This window comes from Natator depressus, chromosome 9, assembly GCF_965152275.1.
Source record: "Natator depressus isolate rNatDep1 chromosome 9, rNatDep2.hap1, whole genome shotgun sequence".
NCBI classification, from domain to species: domain Eukaryota; kingdom Metazoa; phylum Chordata; order Testudines; family Cheloniidae; genus Natator; species Natator depressus.
In genome coordinates this window covers 50,032,711-50,053,186 of record NC_134242.1, presented here as the reverse complement: position 1 = coordinate 50,053,186, position 20,476 = coordinate 50,032,711, and the positions used below count along the sequence as shown (strand labels likewise).

The 20,476-nt window shown below is 47.9% G+C and overlaps 1 protein-coding gene across 2 annotated transcripts in view; it reads right to left on the bottom strand.

Annotated features, from left to right (window-relative positions):
• TSPEAR (thrombospondin type laminin G domain and EAR repeats) overlaps positions 1-20,476 on the bottom strand; it is an 88,196-nt gene that overhangs the window by 13,161 nt on the left and 54,559 nt on the right. For both annotated transcript variants that reach the window (XM_074964135.1, XM_074964137.1), the window contains one exon: positions 4,978-5,164. In XM_074964135.1, the coding sequence (XP_074820236.1) occupies positions 4,978-5,164 (187 nt within the window). The remainder of the gene's footprint in view (positions 1-4,977; positions 5,165-20,476) is intronic.

The following is a 20,476-nucleotide window of genomic DNA, read 5'->3' as shown; positions in this document are numbered from 1 at the left end:
CAGCAAAACACTTGAGAATAGAGCTCTCTACCCTCCCTTCCATCCTCCTCACCATGCAAAGTAACCTCCTGGGCGGCCTGATTTGGGGGCTTCCATTTCATCTCTCCTCTGTGGAGTTACCCAGCACCTTTCAGCTCCAACCCCCAGGGTCTCCTGGACCATAGTGCTGCCCGAACGTGTGAGTCACTCCAGCCTGCCTTTAGCACACAGCCTAACGCGTACTAATGCATGCGCAAGGACTAGAGCTGGTCTGAAAAATTACAGCCCAACAGTGTTCCATCAGCACATGCAGTTCCATCAAAATCTAAACACGTCACAAAATCATGTCAATTTCACCAACATTTCAGCAACAAAGAGAGAGAAAATAGTTCCAGCAATCCCAGTGTTCCGTCTCGGCATTTTCACAATGAAACATTTTCAGTTTTTCCTTTTGAAATGACTTTTTGTTGCAACATTTTTATGTTGTATTATATGATCTATTATAATAGAAAATAAAAGGTGATCCTTTTGATTTTCATACTGTCATTGAGCTAAAACAAGTCTCTTTCCTGAATTTTCTTTTCCTACAAGTATGTGTGTAATGGTGGGCCCCTAAAAATGCAGGGCTGATAGTTTTCACAGGCCACTGATTACCTACTGTCAATATCTCCAATTCCTTCCTCTTGTGGTTCTGTGCCTAATTATTGCACAGCTGGTCACGCGGGATGGCTGGCTGTTTGCTTGATTTACAGTGAGAAGGCTGAAATAAATCTTCCCACTTTATATTTGCAGCAGTGCAGTGATTCACTCCTTCTCAGGCACACCAGTTTAAACCTGCATGTTTTATCGAATTTTTAATCGCTCATTTTTTTAACTGCAGAGAAGTGGAGTGGTTGTTTGTACCGTTTATTTACTACAGAAGCATAAAAAGAGAGGGTGACAGATATAGAAGAAACATAGATATCAAGGAGGTTTCAGTTATGGACATGATCATTTCTCAGGGGGAAATCAGTCTTTAAATGAAGACTGAAGGTCTTTCTAATAATATGCTCTAGCTCAACCACGAATATGGGCTGGATGCAGAAATCACTAAGAGCAAGTCTCTGGTCTATGGTGTACAGGAGGTCAGACTACATGGTCTAACAGCTCCTCCTGGCCTTCCAACCTATGACTTTATTAACCATTTCCTCACACCACCCTAACCCTTTAACAAACCTTGCTCTTTTCTTTGTGGCTGTGCCTCTAGCAGTAGAGCAATGTGCTTTTCAGACAGATTCAGCTGTTTTCATGAAACTGATTAAACCAACGGCTAGTCACTCGTTTTACCGTTGCCAAAGCTCTGAGTGGTACTTGCGGCCCTTTTGTGTTAAATAATTTGAATGCAGCGTGGTTTTATAAAAAGAAAAGGAGTACTTGTGGCACCTTAGAGACTAACCAATTTATTTATTAGTCTCTAAGGTGCCACAAGGACTCCTTTTCTTTTTGCGAATACAGACTAACACGGCTGCTACTCTGAAACCTGTCATTACGCGTGGTTTTATACTAACATTCCCCTCTGGGTGGCAGCACGCTGCAACTTCATGGCTAGCCTCAGTGTGTGGAATGAGCCCAAACTCCTGCATCCTGTTAGTATGGACACAAGCTAGCAGTCAGTGGGAGCTGAAGACCACCAGTGCTCAATCCTGCAAGGTGCTGAGGGTTTGGGACTCGGTCCAGGGGGCTTGGCGTTTGCGAGGAGTGCCACCAAAACCAAGCCCCAGGCCCAATCCCATTGAAGTTTAAAGGTAAGCATGTGTTTAAGTGCTTGGCTAGTGGTCAGCACCTCACGGATCAAACATGCCCAGCGCTTGGGAAAACTAGCCCTTAGCTGATGATGTTTGGAGATGCAGCTGACACACGGGGAAAGACCACGCTGCTCTTAGAGGCCAAGGGAGAGGAGACGGTGTGACAGCAACATGAACACTTTGGAGAAATAATGGGGAAATAATGATGTTCACCCCATGCAAGGCCAGCACAAGGTCTGGGCACATGTAAGTCCCATGTAACCCCCATGCTGATGAGTGAAGGGGTGCACAGGCATTACACCTAGAGACGTTCCCCGGGGGAGGAGAATGATTGACAGCTGGAGTCTACCTATGGTAATTATCTGCTCCCGTTACCACAGCACCTGAGCACCTCCTAGTGGTTAACATATGTAGGGCAGGGCTGTTATGCCCACCTTACAGATGGGGAAACCGAGGCCCAGAGAGGCTAAGTGACTCACCCAAAGTCCCACAGGCAGGTTGTGACAGCAGGGAACTGACCCCACATTTCCCACACCCCAGTCTAGGACTCTAACCACTAGACCCTGCGCCTCCCTCGCATCGTGGCCATGATGTGAGGCCTTGAGGATTCCAGCTGCGAAGCAGATGTTTCCCCTGGAAATGAAACAGCTCCCAAGGTCTCCTCCCACTCCTTGCTGACGTCCCCAATTCCCCATTACAAACACAGGATTCATCGCTCGGATTCACCAGCCCATATTTGCTAGTTCTAGGTTTTCCGTAGGCAACTGCTGTCTTTACTCCTGCGGTCGACAGAGCCTGTAGACTCCAGGGTTGTGGGGCTCTCTCTCCCCTGGCAGGTGTCTCTTACTATATAACTCTCATTTTAGGACCCCACCAGGCCTTGCCTGGCGGTCAGATACAGGGCATAGAACTGTGGCTACAGCACTCAGTGGAAGACCTGACTTCTATTCCTGGCTCTGCCAAGACCAGGCAAGGAACATCATTTCTCTGGGCCTTGGTTTCCCCACCCGTAAAATGGGAAGAATGATACCGACTTCCTTTGTAAAGCACTTTGAGACCTACTGATGAAAAGTGCTGTATAAAGCTTAGCGAGCTATTACGGGAGATGCAGACTGCGTAAGAGGAAAGGTACGTTCAGAGATTATTTTAACCCATTGGGAAACCAAGTGTGTCTTCACTGCTCCCCAGTAGAAGTACTATCTCTTTAAAACTCTTCTGATGAGCCTTTAGGAATGATGCCACGTAATGCAGCCCATCCATTGAATCCATTGCAATATCCCTCCTGGCAGAAGAAACCTCAGACGGGGGTGGTAGGTGAGCTATTAGGGAGGGTATCACAATGCCCAGCCAGCTGGTATGGGGGTGTCCAAATCCCCATCACTAGATCATCACAGCTGGCGGTACACAAACACCAGTGTGAACACATGGAAGGAAGGCATGGCCAGCATGGTATGCTCATGGTTACGCCATAGGATGGGGTTGGGGCAGGGCAGATGCAAACACACTCTAATGAAGAAATGGCTCATGACTCTCAGTCCAAGCAGTCAATACAAGCAACAGTTAGTCAACTATCCTAGAGTATGTAGCAAGAACATATATGTACTCTGGAGAGTGTTACAAGGTAGCCTCTGTGCTCCCGATGGTTGCCCTAACTTGAGAGGTCAAGGGACTTTTCTCTCAGGATGAGATGTGGCCAGGCTGACGGTGCCCTTTTGATGCAGATACTTCACAGTCATTAACGTCTGACAGATCAGCAGAAGGAGCATCTTTAAAGGGCTGGTGTTTGTAAGGGTCTTCTGGGTGCAGCGAAATACGATTTGGCTAACTCAACAGGAGAAAGACGCTGGTTTCTTCGCCGGCCTGGTGTTTCAAAGACCCACTTGTACACTATCCGCTTTCTCCAGCGTGAAGCAGGAACGCATGTCAAGGACCGCAGTGAGGCAACTGGGATTGTGCCTCAGTATGGAACTGTGACAAACAGGAGAATTAGCGAGAAGCAACAACTGCTGGGTCATTAGCGAGGAGTTTCGTCAGAGTCCCTCTGAAGTGGAATCCTTCACTTTAATGGTGAGAAGGGAAATTGTAACTCAAATGTATCATTTCATATCTACAGCCACACCAGGATAAGAGGGAGAGGGATCACTACAAGGCAGAGATGCTGTTCCAGTGATGGGCTAGAAGTGGGCTGTGATGGAAGAGGTCACCTATGAATGACAGGGGTTTGGGATCTCTTTGACCTAACAACCAGGGGAGCTCTGTGTGTGGATGGCCGGCGGGATTGGAAATTTCCCACGGGGTAAAATGGATCATTGTACACCCTTCCTCCCAGCAATGACCACATTTCTTCCCATCACCACAGTCTGTTTGCTAACCGAAAATCGCACCACGTTCTAGGAGGTGTTAGGGAGACTCATGGCTAGTGGTTAAAGCACTGGAGCTGGGAGATCTGGTGTCTATTTCTAAGCAACTTGCTTGTTGTGTGACTGTGGGCAAGACTCTTAATCATGCTGTGCCTCAGTTTCCCCACCTCGGTAAGATGCAGACAGTATTTTTCTCTCTCTGAGTGGTTTAATAATTTCTGCAGAGTGCTTTGCTATCTGTAGGTGGAAGGGGTAAGAAGGTTCTGCAGGTAAAAGAGAGGATGTCCAATGCCCTTCATTTACATTAGCGGGATCAGGCTAATCCATGACAAGGATCAGTCTCTGCTGATTCCAGGAGTTACTGTTACATCTTCTTCCATACCCTTTCTCCTGACAAACAAATGGAAATGAATCACAATATCCAGCCAAAACAGTGCCCCCAAAGCAGGGCTAGCTCCTGCCTTTGCTACAGACAGCACGCTGAGAATGCAAAAGGCTGCTGTTTAAAACTTTACTAGGCATCAGCCTTACCAGATACAACAGCGTTTTCCCAGGGTTTGCATTTTATGGGTGATATCCTTGCACTACTGAGGTCACTGGCAGAACTCCCATTGATGGCACTGGGGCCAGGATCCCACCCCATGTTCCTGCTGTGGAGGTGCCTGCACAATAACAGGGCGATTAACGACACCATGAGGTTGGTCCAGAACATCCCCACTCTGAAACGGGGCGTTACAGGCAGGATGGGTCCCCAAGTCCTCCTTCAACAGGTCCCAGATGGCTGTATCCCACTAAACCTCCTGCACTCAGCACCTACCGACCGAGCACTGCCAGGAAGAATAAGGGCAAGGTACCTTCTCGGTGGTTGGCAACCGCGAGGAAGGCCTCTCCCTCAATGTCAAAGGCCTCCCAGTCCCTAGCGCTGTGCGTGGCGATCCGCTGGTACGGGAAGAATTTCTCTGTTCTGTGGCTCCACTTGTAAATTACAGAGAACTCCTGACCCCTTTCATTCTGCTCAAAATTAGCCACTGCTAGGAAGATCTGAAAAATAACAAGCCAGGACATCTCAGTTTCTCCCCTCACAGGGAACGATCAAGCGCAGGTGCAGTGAAAATGGGGCACACTTTGGAACAGAGTGCTGGGTGCGGCACATGGGCACGTCCCGCTGGGTCACGGCAGGGCCAGGCAGCAGGGCTGCTATTGCTCTCTGGAGGGGCTGAAGGACAGTGCAGCTAAAGTGCACCCCCTGCTGGCTACACAGAGCAGCTCTCTCTTCCCCTCCCCGTCCCTGCATCAGAGGGGAGGGAGAGGGAGGAGAGGCATGGAGGGAAAGGGCAGAAGAGAATGGACAGAGGGGAAAGGGCATTTGGGCCCCTTTAAAGACTCTACCAAGGGTGCTTTGTGCCCCAACGGGGCTCTGTGGCACCAGCTGGAGGCATTCTGAGTCTGCCTAGTCTCCGTCTGCCCGCCTTTCCTTCCAGGTCCGTGAGCCAGGGCTCAGACTGGCCCTTGTCAATGATATCTTTGATGTCTATTGCGTCCACGGGGGAAGAGGGGAAGTGAGTTCTCCTGGTGAACAGTTACCACCGTATCGCTCTGAAGGACACCCCAAATTCCTTGCAAGGTGAGGCTGCTCTGCAGAGCTCTACTGGGTAACAGAAGAGCCCCCTCCACCTGGACCCCAAATTCAAAGAAAGTTTTTTTCTGAGGTTCAGAAAAGCAATGTTAACTGGTTTCCCCCACCTCTGAATCTGCAGCTTCTAGCTTGTCCTATTAGACCCATGGCATCTGGTGCTAGCTCAGATAAGCATCCCTTCATTTTGGCACTCCCCTTAGCTAATATCCAACTCCAAGCTGTCTGAGGTTAGCTTTACAAAACCAGGCAAACCCATGGAGCTCGTGCAAACGCTCGGCATTGCCACCAGCATCCTGGCCTGCATAGCACAGCTCCGATGCGTGCACATGCATCCACACTCAATACACGAGTGTTTTTGTGAATCACCAGCAGTGGGGTGCCTATGAATATGTCTGCCACAACACCCACAGTCAGAGGAAGCTTGTACCACACTGGCTTTATGTAAAGGATTTTCTGTGGTGCTCATAGAGCACCCCATACACGTTACTGAATTTATGCTCACAGCACCTGGGCAAAGAGCAGTGAGGGCACGTAATAAACTCATTCTGTTTTAGAGCTATTCCAGACCTCAGGGACTAACCACTGACTGTCCCCAGGACGAGAATGCACTCCCCACAGGAAAGTGATATTATTCCCATCGGAAAATGAGGCATAAAGGAACGTCACACAAGGTGTCTTGGGGTAGAGCTGGGCACCTAATGGATATCTCCTGAGTCCATCTTTGGTGGTCACCACCTCAGCCATAACACAGCTAGTTAACAATCCCACAAAAGCATTACAGAAACTCTGCTCCGCCGGTTCTTGATTGCTCAGAAAACACCCTGCCATGACAGCTATTTGCCTAGCTAGCTACAGGCCTCGCTATATTTCCTAGGATGGAGAAGACCAGCTTTCTAGTAGGGCTGGGCAAACTTTTTCCATTGAAACCTTTTTCCTCTCCAAGGGAAAATTGGATTTTTCATTCAATAAATTTTTTCTACAGAAAGTGTGTGTTTTCCCAGGACATTTTTGACTTTTGGTCAGAAAACTGAAAAATTGTCAGCCAAAAACCATATGTCTTTCCAGTTTTTGGCCTAATATTTTCAGCAGTATTCGGCCAACATTTGTGGTTTTACAATTAAAAGTATTAAAGGTAGAGCTGGGTAGAAACAGTTTTCCTGCCCCACAAATATTTTTGACATTTCAAAACATTTCTTGGTCAACACTGAGAGGAACCCGAGACCTTTTGAAAATTTTTGCAAGAAACTATAGGGAGGATTTCTAGTTAACATTCTCAGACTCTCCTGTTGGAGTTCTTCCACTTCATACAAACAATTAAATGTGCTTTGGGCTAGAGAGACTGACTCTGTAGCCTGGTGGTTAGGGTCTGGGGATATGTGACACCTGGGACCAAGCTCCTGCTCTACTGAATGCTTAATTATTTATACAAAGCCGAACAACTCTTCCAGAAGAGCTTGTGAGCAGCCTGCCTCACAACAGCCAGATGGACAGGGCATTCACCAGAGATGTGGGAGACCTGGGCCCAAGTTCTTTCTCCAAATGAGGCTGAGCAGCGATCTGACCCTTGCGGGTAGCTATGCTGAAATCCTCTCCCCCGCTACCTCCTCAGATGGTCCTTCTGGGTCACTTTAGATTTAGTCCTGGGCCCCAGCTGGATCCTGTACACTTGATTTATTTGGGTGAGCACTGTGTACGGTCGCTGCCAAGATTCACTCAGCTTAGGGCTCCTACCCGTCTTTCCTCTGGGATTGTCAAACCAGTTTCCCTATACGACCCTTACATCCTATAGCCTTTTCACTCTGGTAAAGGAGATCCTCATATTTTCCCTAGCAAAGGGGTGAACTTTTTCAGTTTTGCGTCGTAGGGTTTCTACATGCTCCAAATGGTTGAAATCCCTTTGTTCCTCTCCAGGGAAGAGCTTTGCTGAGGTTCTCAGCTCCTGCCCAAACGCGAGGAGTACTGGGGTACACTGTGCACTCTCATTGACAGCCATTCTGTAAGCTATCAAAAGGAATTAAATGTGCTGGTCCCAGTCTCTTTGGTGTTGTTCCACACAGGGAACCAGCTGAACCCCCCCGAGTCCTACTGACCCTTTCTACCATCCCGTCAGACGGGCTGAGCTGGGGTTTGGTGGAATCCCAGAATCTCGCAAGCCTGTTGAAACATATTGGATTCAAAGCCTTGATCTGTGTATAATTCAGCTGGGACCCCAAATCTGGTGAAACATACGTTCACTGAGGCCCATGCTACTATCACAGCTTCTTGAGCCCGTATTAGATAAGCCTCAGGCCATAGCTAACAGCAAATGTTGATTGCCAGACTCTGGCTCAGGCAAGGGCCCAAGAACATCAATAGCAAAGTGCTTCACTGGTGCCCCCACACAAGACTGCTGTAAAGTGGCTCTCCTAGTCATAGGGGGGCCCTTCTCTGCAATGCAAGCAACACATTCCTGCACCAGCTTTCTATATCTGTTTTCAATGTGTCTGGCACAACCAGCTGGCACCTGTACCTATCACTCACTGGCTTCCCCCATCTCCGACCTATAGGATACTCCATCTTTGAACTTCAAGCTTCCCCACTGTGACCAGAAAGCTTTTACTGTGGCCTTGTCAGGGGACACTACATCCAGGGGTTTTTTGTTGGTTTTCCAATCACACACTATCCTGACATCAGGATCCTCTGTGGGAAGTTTGTAGTTGCTCTGGGGTCCATTCCTGAAACCCCACCCCCACTGTTCCCATGAATGAACCAGGACCATGGGGACTTCTGCGAATTAGAGGAAGAGAGGCGTATCCATTCCCTTGAGCAACCAATTCCTTGCTCTCCTGCTTGGGGCAGGGTTTGCAATTAGCTTCCCAACAAGACCATCCAAACAAGGCATCACAGTTACCATGGCCTGTGTGTCACTGTGAAATCACAGCAGTGCAGTTTCTCCAACCCCCTGGCAAGCTACCCCTCAGGATTTCTGAATCTAAAGAGCCATTGCAGGGAAGCATGGTCTGTCTTGACCATAAAGAACTCCAGTCACAGATAGGGATGAAAATGTTCTGTAGATCTAACCACGGCCTGGAGTTCCTTTTGGGTGCTGCAATAATTTCTTTCCAGAGAGCTTAGATGTTTGCTGTAATAAGCCATCACCCGCTCACGTCCCTTGTCTTCTTGTGTCAATACTGGCCCCAAACCATAAGCACCAGCATCTGTGTCCAATTTGGAAGAGGTTTTGAAACATGGACAGGCCAAGACAGGATTAGTCACCAGAGCCTTTTTCAACTCAGAAAATGATACATCACACTCTGCTGACCACGGAAATGGTTTCCCCCATCTCACCCGGTCTATGCAGTGGGCTTGCAATATTGGCAAACCCCCAAATAAACCCTGTGGAACAGGAGCAGAGCCCTGCAAATCTCTGTGCAAACGTGTGTTCAGGGAGTTGGCCAGATCTGTACAGCCTCAGATTTCTTTTCATCAAGGGAATTCCCCCTCCCTGGTTGTGTGCCCAGGGCAGATTACCTCTATGAGCAAAAACTCACATTTCCTGGGGTTCATTTTCAGACTGGCAGCCATCAGTTTAGCACAGACCAGCTGTAGATGTATGAGTTCCCACTGGAATGCTTTAGCATGCATAATTATATCTATTAGCTATAACAGACAGGCTGAGAGGGGTATGCCATGTAACACCTTCTCCATGGGCCTCTCAAATGCGTCTGGTTTATTGCACAGGCTGCAAGCCACCACTCTGAGGCCTTGTCCTGCTGTGAAAGCAGTCTTTTCCCTGTCCTTTGGAGTCACTTGCCAATACCCACTTTTCAGATCCACTGTGAAATCCAGACTGAACCTGCTACAGCACCCAGAGCATCATCCATTCATGGTAATGGAGAAGAATCCCTTAAAGTGACTTCATTTCGTTTTCTATAATCCACACGGATTCTGGTGCTTCCACCATTTTTCTTAACCAGCACCACAGGTGAGGCCCTAGGGCTGGCTGAAGGCTCACTTGTGTCTCCCTGATACATTTCAGCGACGGCCTGTAGTGCCTCTTCCCTTTTTTGCTGCCGGTGACCGGTGAGGTGGATGGTTAATGGGTTAGTTTCCCACAGCATCAGTCCTGGGCTGGACCAGTGCAGTACAGCCTGTATCTCTGTTGGGACAGGAGAGAAGCCTCCTGATTCCTGACCAGAATGTCTCCTGCACTCTTCTGCTTTTCTTCATTTAAATGTACAGCATTGTGCTGCAGCAAGTCCAATAGAAACTCGGGGAGCTCACCTTCCCCTAGTTCCCTCTTATAGCTTTCCTCTGTACTGATATTTACCAGATCCACTGGTTCACATTTTGCAACCACAGTTCCCTTTGTAATATTTGCTGCTTATCAGAGACATTCAGCAAACAGGGATCATTTCCTGATTCGAAGCCATAAAGAGCTTTAGCAGCTAAGATTCCCCTGAGACCCTGGGTCTCAGAACTGGTTTCAATCACTCCCCATCGTTCCCTTGCTGGAAAGCTATCACAGCACATAGCTGATATAGTGTCCAACCCCAGGGGCAGGAGAACTCATTCACTGCAAACAAGTGCCTACAAACCATTGGTCTCACCTGGGCTACATCTTTAAAAGGAATTTCCACAGACTGAAGTTGGAGGACACGTTTCCTGGCACTGATTACACAGTTATTAGTCAAAATGACAAGCAAATTATTGTCTCATCCACCATTTCAGCCACCCAGGCTTCTTGTTTGAATTCCAGAGGACCAATATTCAAACCCAATTTTCCCAAATTTTGGATGGGTGTCACTGTATCCATTTGGAACCAAATAGGTGCTTCTATTTTGGATCCCCTATCCCCTAGCCTTTTTAGCACAGCTGGTCAAATAACTAAGGGCTTGTCTACACTTTAAACAGTGCAGCTGCACTGCTGTAGTACTTCAGTGTAGACACTCCTGACAGCAACAGTGGGAATACTCCCATCAGTGTAGGTAATCCACTTCCCCACAAGGCCACAGCTAGGTTGATGGAAGAATTCTCCAGTTGCCCTAGCACTGTCTACCGAGCGTTAGATTGGCTTAACTATGGGCATGGCTACACTTGCAGATGTAGAGCGCTTTGAGTTAAACCCGCCTTCGTAGAGCGCAGCAGGGAAAGCACTGCAGTTTGTCCACACTGACAACTTCAAGCGCACTGGCGTGGCCACATTTGCGGCACTTGCAGCGGTGCATTATGGGCAGCTATCCCAGCATGCAAGTGGCTGCAATGTGCTTTTCAAATGGGGGGGAGGTGGAGTGTGACAGGGAGTGTGTTGTGTGTATGTGGGGGGGAAGAGAGTGGGTTTTTGGGGGGCTGAGAGCATGTCAGCATGATGTCTTGTAAGCTCAGACAGCAGCAGATCCCCCTCACCCCCACACCCCTCTCTCTCTCACAGCATTCCACACTAATGGTTGCTTTGTCCCGGAGCAGATAAGCAGCCGGCTGTCAGAAACGGAGCTTTCAAAGGGCATTTCCACATTCCTACAGCCGATTCCAAACAATGACAAGAGTGGCCACTTGACTTAAGGGGATTAGGGGACATTTCCGGAGGCGGATCAGAGTGCAGTAAAGAAACACCTCGTTCACACTGGTGCCGCGGCACTCCAGCAGGGGCACAGCAAACGCTATTCCACTCACCGAGGTGGAGTACCAGCAGCGCTGTAGCCGCAGAGTCAGAGTGCTCTATAGTGCCTTGCCAGTGTGGATGGGTGGTGAGCTAGTGCGCCCGGGGTTCCTTTATTGCACTGTAACTCATAAGTGTAGCCAAGCCCTATGTCGCTCACGGGTGTGGCTTTTTCACAACCCTAAGCAACGTAGCTGTGTCGACCTAACTTTTGAGTGAAGGCCAGGCCTGAGACACAAGGTGGGTGAGGTAATATCTTTTATTGGACCAACTTGTGTTAGTGAAAGAGACAAACTTTCCAGCTTACACAGAGCTCTTCATCAGGTCTAACAACTGTTATGTTGGAGCCTGTGTCAACTATTCCAATACACAGGATACATCCTATTACACATTCAATAGCTAAACCCCCAATATTGCGCTTTAGCTGCCCAGATCTGTGGGTCTGATCCTTGTACCTCCCCCAAACTTTGTCCCTTCAGCTTGGTGTTCCCCATTTCCCAAACTAGGAAAGAGGTTTCATTAGACACCTGTGACAGTTGGTCTTGGCCTGCCTTAAATTTATTACAATCTTTTTGTGGCCAGTTTTGTCACAGTATCAGCATTTAACTAAATGCTAAATTTCCTTTAGTTTGTGCATTTATTGCCAATTTCCTTTGTTTTACAAGCCAAATGTATCATTTTTTCTAATCATCCAAAAGTGTCATGAGCCAGATTAGCATCCCCTCTTTTATCACTCATATTAGACACAGCTGCACTTACCAGGCTCAGAGAGATCAACTTCCAACTTCCTCACGCCTGGTTGCTTTTTCTTCTGGTGCATTGCTGCAAAAAAAGAGAGTCTAGCTCGGTGGCAAATTCCACAGCCTCTTGGAGCGTTTGTGGCCTCCTTCCACCGATCTTGATCTGCAGATCCAACTCTAGCTGCGCACCTAAACATTGTTTATCCTGGAAGGCCACATTGGTATCTGGGTATGCCAGGAACACAAATCTGTGCAGATCCTCTGCTGGTTCAGGTGAAGTTTCTTCTTTCCCTTTTCTCCGAGCTCTTAGCTGTGCCCCAGCTAGCGCAGGCTATATCTACACTTAAACAGCTAGAGTGCCTCTGTAGTGCTTCAGTGTAGATCAGTGGCTTTCGACCTATTTACCACTGTGGGCCGCATGTGCAGCCCACAATGCGTCATCTACCTGTTTGGGCCTGAGGATGTCACATGGGCCACAGCTCTGTGCAGAATGGGCCGCAAGTTGACAACCACTGGTGTAGACACTATGTACGCTGATGGGAGGGGTTCTCCCATTGCTGTAGCTATCCACCTCCCTGAGAGGCGGTAGCGAGGTTGATGGAAAAAATTTTTCATCAATCCAGGTCTGTCTACACCAGGTGTTTTGGTCAGCACAGCTGTGTCTCTCTGGGGTGTGTATTTTTCACCCCTCTGAGAGACGTAGCTATGCCGATGTAAGTTCCCAGTTTAGCCAAGGCCTAAGTTACATGGCTAGCTCCAAACCACATTTCAAAGGTTTGTCCTGGGTCTGGATAACTTAGTCTCTTTTCTGGGGGTAAGTTATGCAGCACCATCAGAGCTGGACCACCCAAGATGGCTGCTAATCGTTGCCCTCCTTCTGTCCCTCTTCCCAGCCATTCATTTGAGCTATAGTGTTGAACTGAGCCAAATAAACCTCCAAGAGTTTTTTTAAAAAAGGAGTACTTGTGGCACCTTAGAGACTAACAAATTTATTTGAGCATAAGCTTTCGTGAGCTACAGCCCACTTCATCGGATGTTTGAGCTGGGACAAAGTTATTTGAGCTGGGACAGCCTGACTGCTCCCCTCTGGCCCTCTGCGTGTTACAAACAGGTTAGCAAACTGTTGTAAATGTCCTCTGGCTGGCCCAATTCATCATCCAGGCAACTGCCTTCCACTATGGTCAATGCCCCTTTGATTTCTTTCGGGGGGCTGAACTGCTGCAACTCAGAGTAAGCAAGTTCCAGATAGGCCAAAGCTTGTTTGGCCTACACTATCTCCTGGCAGAATCTCTGGTCTGTGGCAGTCAGGTTGTTGGTCAACCCCATTCCAGCCTGGGTGTCGCAGCTGGGTTTCCCAATCCGTCTGAGCACTTGGTAGCTGCTGATCCAGAAGGGATCTCCTCTCAGCATGCACGTCACCTCTGAGCCCTTTCCGGGTAACCTCTCGCTTTAAAGCTCTCGCTTTAGATCCTGCTTTAGGTCTTGTTTTAATTTGTGCTGGGAATTTTTGTTTTCTGGAAGTAACTCCACTATTTGTTCCATCTTGGTTCAACAGGAACAGCAGCTCACAATCTTTCTAGTCTCCTTGGAAACTTGGTCTCACTCCTACACATGTGCTGCCCCTCTTTGATCCAAGCAGTTAGTCAAAGCTGGAAGGATACATTGATGGAGGCTGCTATTTTCTTTGCTGACATCTTGTTTAGTTGTAAGGAACATACAAAGTCCAGCTCCTCCAAATACAGAAGGACCAAGAACAAAGGGAGAAGTTTCTTAGCTCACAGGCACAAACCTCTTTAACCAACAGACCCACAAGGCCTCTCTAGCTTTGCCAGTGAATTTAGGCTCCCTGAAGGGAGAACCATGCCAGCGTTGTTTCCCACGGGGCCCTGGGCTGGGGTATGTGGAGAGGGAAGGAACAGGTCCCCCTCACAGCCACTTAAGGGCTGTTGCCCAGATGCAGGTGGAGAGCCAAAGATTCCAGATTAGGGTCAGGGACCAGCCCCTCTACTGCCCTAACAGAGAGCAAGGGGCTGGAAATTGAGTGTGCTACCTGCTAGGCTGCCTGGCTCTCCAAGCACCCTATTACAAAGCCTACAAATGACAGACATCTGATCTGGCAGGTCATAGGCTTAAAGGGACTGCAATTTTATTTTTAACTGAACTTTGCTACAGAGTGAAGAAAAAAATAGCTTCCAGCAAAACTCACGAATGCATCGAGTGCATGGGCCTCTCACAGCAGGGTTGTTTAGAGTGAGCAGCCACTCAAAGGCACGCAACAGGGGATTCTGTTTCATCCTGCAGCAAGGATGGATTTAGGAAGAGAAAAATAATTGCTTGTTTGCAATCTGTATGCGAACGCATCCCTGATGAGATTGCTGTTGGAGTAGGTTAATGCCGGGGACCAGCAACCTTGGCTGTTTTCTTTTAACAAAAGCTGTTATTTCTACTGTTAGAATACCTCCCGTTGCAAAGATGACTTACGAGGAGAGGCTGAGGGAACTGGGGTTATTTAGTCTGCAGAAGAGAAGAGTGAGAGGGGATTTGATAGCAGCCTTCAACTACCTGAAGGGGGGGTCCAAAGAGGATGGAGCTAGGCTGTTCTCAATGGTGGCAAATGACAGAACAAGAAGCAATGGTCTCAAGTTGCAGTGGGGGAGGTGAAGGTTGGATATTAGGAAACACTATTTCACTAGGAGGGTGGTGAAGCACTGGAATGGGTTACCTAGGGAGGTGGTGGAATCTCCATCCTTAGAGGTTTTTAAGGCCCGGCTTGACAAAGCCCTGGCTGGGATGATTTAGTTGGTGTTGGTCCTGCTTTGAGCAGGGGATTGGACTTGATGACCTCCTGAGGTCTCTTCCAACCCTAATCTTCTATGAAAGATTTCCCCAGATACCAGGGAGAAGACAGAAAGTGCCCATGTAATCACAATGTTAATTTCCATCCAATACTTTACCTTCTCCATTAGCTTTCCTCCAATAGCTTCTCCTATAGCTTTCCTCTCACAGGTTGTGTAGCTGTAACATACCCTGTTAAGAACCCTTGAATCAGTTATGTGGTAACTGACCCCTAATTGATTAGGATGCTCATATTGTTGGATTGTAATTTGCAGATGTGACAGAACCTCATGTGGGAAACAGCAGACATTTGATGAACAATGTCAAACTAACGATGTCTTTTTTTTGGTGACATTACAAAGTTCGGTTGATAAAGGCAGTGGTGCTGATGTAATACACTTGACCTCTGTAAGGCATCTGATTTGGTACCACATGACATTTTGATTAAAAAACTAGGACAATAGAAAATCAACATGGAACACATTAAATAGGTTAAAAACCGGCTAATAGATCTCAAAATATAGTTGTACATAGAGAATTGTCATTGAACAGGTGTGTTTCTAGAGGAGTTCCGCAGGAATTGGTTCTTGGCAGGGGTGCTGGAATGGGGGGCTGGGGGCTATGGCCCCTCCACTTTTAAAAGAGGGAGGGCTATGCCCTTCCACCTTTTATCAGCCCTAAGGATGAGCGATGCGGGGAGGGGATGGTGTCTTGGGAGGGAAGAGGCTGTGTGGGAGCAGGGCCTCTGGGGAAGGAGCGGTGTGAGGGCAGGGGAGAAGGGGTGGCACAGGGGGAGGGGGAAGGGATGGCATGGGAGCAAGGACTCAGGGAGAAGGGGCGGTGCAGGGGTGGGACCTTAGGGGGAAGGGGCGGTGCGGGAGGTGGAGCCTCGGGTGAAGGGGTGGCATGGGGGAAGGGCATCAGGGAAAGGGGTGCCTCAAGGGCAGGGGCTCAGAGGAAGGGGCTGTATGGGGGGGTGGGGCCATGGTCTGGGCGCAAGTGGCCCTCCCACTGTTCAGAAGCTTCCACCGCCCCTGGTTCTTGACTCTATGCTGTTTAACATTTTTATCGGTGACCTGGAAGAAAACATAAAATCATCACTGATAAAGTTTGCAGATGACACAAAAATGGAAGGAGTGGTAAATAAAGAGGAGGAGAGGTCACTGATACGCAGCGATCTGGACTGCTTGGTAAACTGGGTGCAAGGAAACAATGTGTGTTTTAATTTGGCTCAATGTAAATGTATCTGTATAGGAACAAAGAATGCAGGCCATACTTACAGGACGGGGGACTCTATCCTGGGAACCAGTGACTCTGAAAAAGATTTGGGGGTCATGGTGGAGAATCAGCTGAACATGAGCCCCCAGTGTGATGCTGTGGCCAAAAGAACTAATGTGATGCTGGGATGCAAAAACAAGGGAATCTATATTTGGCACTGCTGAGAGCACTGCTGACATCCTGAATCCAGGTCTGGTGCCCACAATTCAAGAAGGATGTTGAATTGTGAATGATTAATGGATTAGAAACATGCCTTATGGTGATAAGCTAAACAGCTTGAGCTCTTTGAGTCTAACAAAGAGAAGGTTAAGGGGTAACTTGATTGCAGCCTATAAGCACCTACATGGGGAACAGATATTTATGATGGGCCCTTGAATCTAGCAGAGAAATGTGTAAAAAACTCCAATGGCTGAAAGTTGAAGCCAGACAATTTCAGACTGGAAAAAAGGCTTAAATTTTTAATAGTGATGGTAATTAAACCCTGGAACCAAAGATTTTGGCAGAGTCTTCATCACTGGACATTTTTAAAGGAAGACAGACATTTTTCTAAAAGCTCTCCTCTAGGAATTATTTTAGGAACATTCCCTGCCCTGTGTTATGCAGGAGGTCAGACTAGATGATCACAGTGGTCCCTTCCGGCTTTGGAATCGCTGAAAGGCCTGCTCAGTCTGCAGATGTGGGCAGGGCTGGATGATAGCCAGAAGACATGGCCCCTCTATTAATATCTACCTAACAATGCAAAATATAGGGAGAAGCACTCTGATAGAAAGGATCTTAATGACAAGAGGTGGGAAAGTGAGAATCACTCGGGGTGAATATTGGATTATTTCTATTCAATGCATTGTCTGCGGCTGAGGGAGGGTTTACTGAAAGTAAAAAACAAAATCCAACCCCCCACACTTTACTCGCAAGACAATTTACCTTCCAGTCCATGTGATGCTCTGAAGAACAGCATCTGTGGAGTTCTATCTAGGTGGGGAAATACCTGGCTTCACATGATAATGTCCAATCCCTTCTGGCTCTTTCTTCTTGCTCATGTGGGCAGAAGGCACTGTCAGATAGGGGTTTGATCCTAAGCTCAGTGGAGTCACTGCAAAGCTTCCTCTCTCTTGACTCCCTTGGGCACTGGGTCTGATGCTAGGACCACAACACCAGCTCCTTACAACCAGGCTAGCAGCGATCAGATTAGGAGCATTAACCTCGGAAATCCCCCTCAAACCATCTTGTTCAAGTGCACCAGGTTCGCTCTCACCTCTCCCATTCTGCGTCATTCCCTCCACTTTGGCTGAGGAGGTTGTGAATGATGGGGCAGAGAGGCAGGGAGCTGGGTGCTAGGTTCTGTACATCACAGATGGGAGAACTGATGAACAGATAAATGAATACACCCTTTACCCAGAGGTCAGATTGTCCCATGAGCTGGTAAGATAGGCTGTTGTCAGGGAGGCCTAGTAAAAATATTTATCTGGCCTCTTGTAGGTACTAGGCTACAGGCAGACTTAAAAAATCAGAGTTCACTTCCAAGGTGCGCACTTCAGAAACAACGGTGAAAACCAGGAGAGGACTCAGAAGAGCTACAAGAATGATTCAAGGTCATAAGAATATAAGAATGGCCGTACTGGGTCAGATCAGTGGTCCGTCTAGTCCTCTATCCTGTGTTCCTACAGTGGCCAGTGCCGGATGCTTCAGAGGGAATGAACAGGATAGGGCAATTATCAAGTGATCCACCCCCGGTCTTCCAGTCCCAGCATCCGGGAAGCACACCTTCCTGAAGGCCGTTAAAAACTGAAGGAGCTCAATCTCAATAGCTTATTGAAGAGAAGGTTCAGAGGCGACTTGATCATGGTCTACAAACACTTACAAGATGAGGAGCTCTCTGAGACCAGCAGGCTTTGTAATCTAGCTCTCACCAGCAGAACAAGATCCACAGGCTAGATGTGGAAGTTAGAAAAATTCAAACTTGAAAAAATGCAATTTGTTAACAATGAACATAAAGAACCAGTGGAGCATCTTACTGAGCAAAGTGATACACTTATCACTTGAGAGCTTTGAATTGAGCTTGCGTAGCTTTTGAAAAGACAGCACTAGCATAATCACAAATCGTCAGTGTGGTGGGTTTTGTACCTCGTCAACCCCTTGAGTCAGGGGGGTGAGTGGTAACCTGCCTCTCTACGCCTATGTCTGTTTCCACACACACACACACACCCCGGCAGTCAGTACAGTGTGGCCCAGTGGCCAGGGTCCGTATACTGCCTCTCCCCGAGTGGGGTAACGCGGCCTAGTGGCCGGAGTCCATGCAATGTGCCCCTAGGACAGTGCGGCCCAATGACCAGAGTCCGCCTAATTCCCCCTCCCTTAGTGGGATAGCGCAGCCTAGCAGCCAGAGTCCAATCTGCCCACTTTGGAGACAAAACAAGGCTCAGGTAACTGGGGCCGTTACAAGGGGGTGGTGACCCCTGGTAGGGGGGTCCGGACCCACCCAACTCCACCAGGCCCCGACCCAGGGCCCTGCCAGTGGCACAGCGGTCCACCACAGGATCAGCAGGGAATCCTACTGAAACACGCTGACCTCATTGTGGTGGAAGGTGCCATTCCCTTACCTTCCCTGGGTCACTTCCTACCAGCTCTCCAGCAGCAGTAGTCCATATGGCATCAGGGTCTCCAGGTTCCCCAGCACCAGATGCTCCCTGGGGTTCTGATAGCTGCAAGCCTCTGGTCCAGGTTTCTGGCTCTTCAGCTTCGAGATCTCCAGGCTCCTCAGCACCCGGCACTCCCTGGGCTTCTGATAGCTTCAGGCCTCTGGCCCAAGTTTCTGGGTCTTCAGCTCTCGTAGGTAAGGGCTGTAGCAGCTCCTGGGCTGGAGCCTCTGCCAAGCATCCTTCCTCCTCAGCAGCCAGCCCTGACTGAGCAGCTCTGCAGGCTTTTATACCTGACTTCCAGTTGGAACCCTTTCGGTAGCCGTGCGGGGCTGATCCACCCCATCACAATCAGACTTAAAACTGTCACAGAGCTGGGTGAAAATGTTATCAGTGAATAGTGAATTTGCCAAAAAATACTTTTTTCGGTGCACTGAAACTATTCACAAATTTAACATAAGAACATAACAGCCATACTGGGTCATACCATATAGCCCAGTATCCTGTATTCTGACAGTGGCCAATCATAGAATCATAGAAGATTAGGGTTGAAAGAGACCTCAGGAGGTCATCTAGTCCAACCCCCTGCTCAAAGCAGGACCAACCCCAACTAAACCACCAATGCCAGGTGCTTCAGAGGGAATGAACAGAACAGGTAATCATCAAGTGATCTATCCCATCGCCCATTCCCAGCTTCTGGCAAACAGAGGCTAGGGACACTTCAGAATACGGTTTTGCATCCCTCCCCATCCTCGCTAATGGCCAGTGCTGGACCTATCCTCCTTGAACTTATCTAGTTCTTTTTTAAACCCTTTTATAGTCTTGGCCTTCACAACATCCTCTGGCAAAGAGTTCCACAGGTTGACTGCATGTTCTGTGAAGAAATACTTCCTTTTGTTTGTTTTAAACCTGCTGCCTACTAATTTCATTTGGTGACCCCTGGTTCTTGCATTATGAGAAGTAAATAACACTTCCTTATTTACTTTCTCCACACCAGTCATGATTTTATAGACTTGTATCATATCCTCCCTTAGTCTTCTCTTTTCCAAGCTGAAAAGTCCCAGTCTCATAATCTCTCCTCATATGGAAGCTGTTCTATACCCTTAATCATTTTTGTTGTCCTTTTCTGAACCTTTTCCAAGTCCAATACATCTTTTTTGAGATGGGGTGACCACATATGCATGCAGTATTCAAGATGTGGGAGTTCCATGGATTTATATAGAAACAACATGATATTTTCTGTCTTATTATCTATCCCTTTCCTAATGGTTCTCAACATAGCTTTTTTGACTGCTGCTGCACATTGAGTGGCTATTTTCAGAGAACTATCCACAATGACTCCAAGATCTCTTTCTTGAGTGGTAACAGTTAATTTAGACCCCATCATTTCATATGTATAGTTGGGATTATGCATTCCAACATTTGTGCATTATTTTGCATTTATCAACATTGAATTTCATCTGCCATTTTGTTGCCCAGTCACCCAGTTTTGTGAGATCCCTTTGTAACTCTTCGCAGACTGTTTTGGATTTAACTGTTTGGAATAATTTAGAGAAAATTCGGCAAATAGTTTCAGGCGAAAAAAACCCTGAT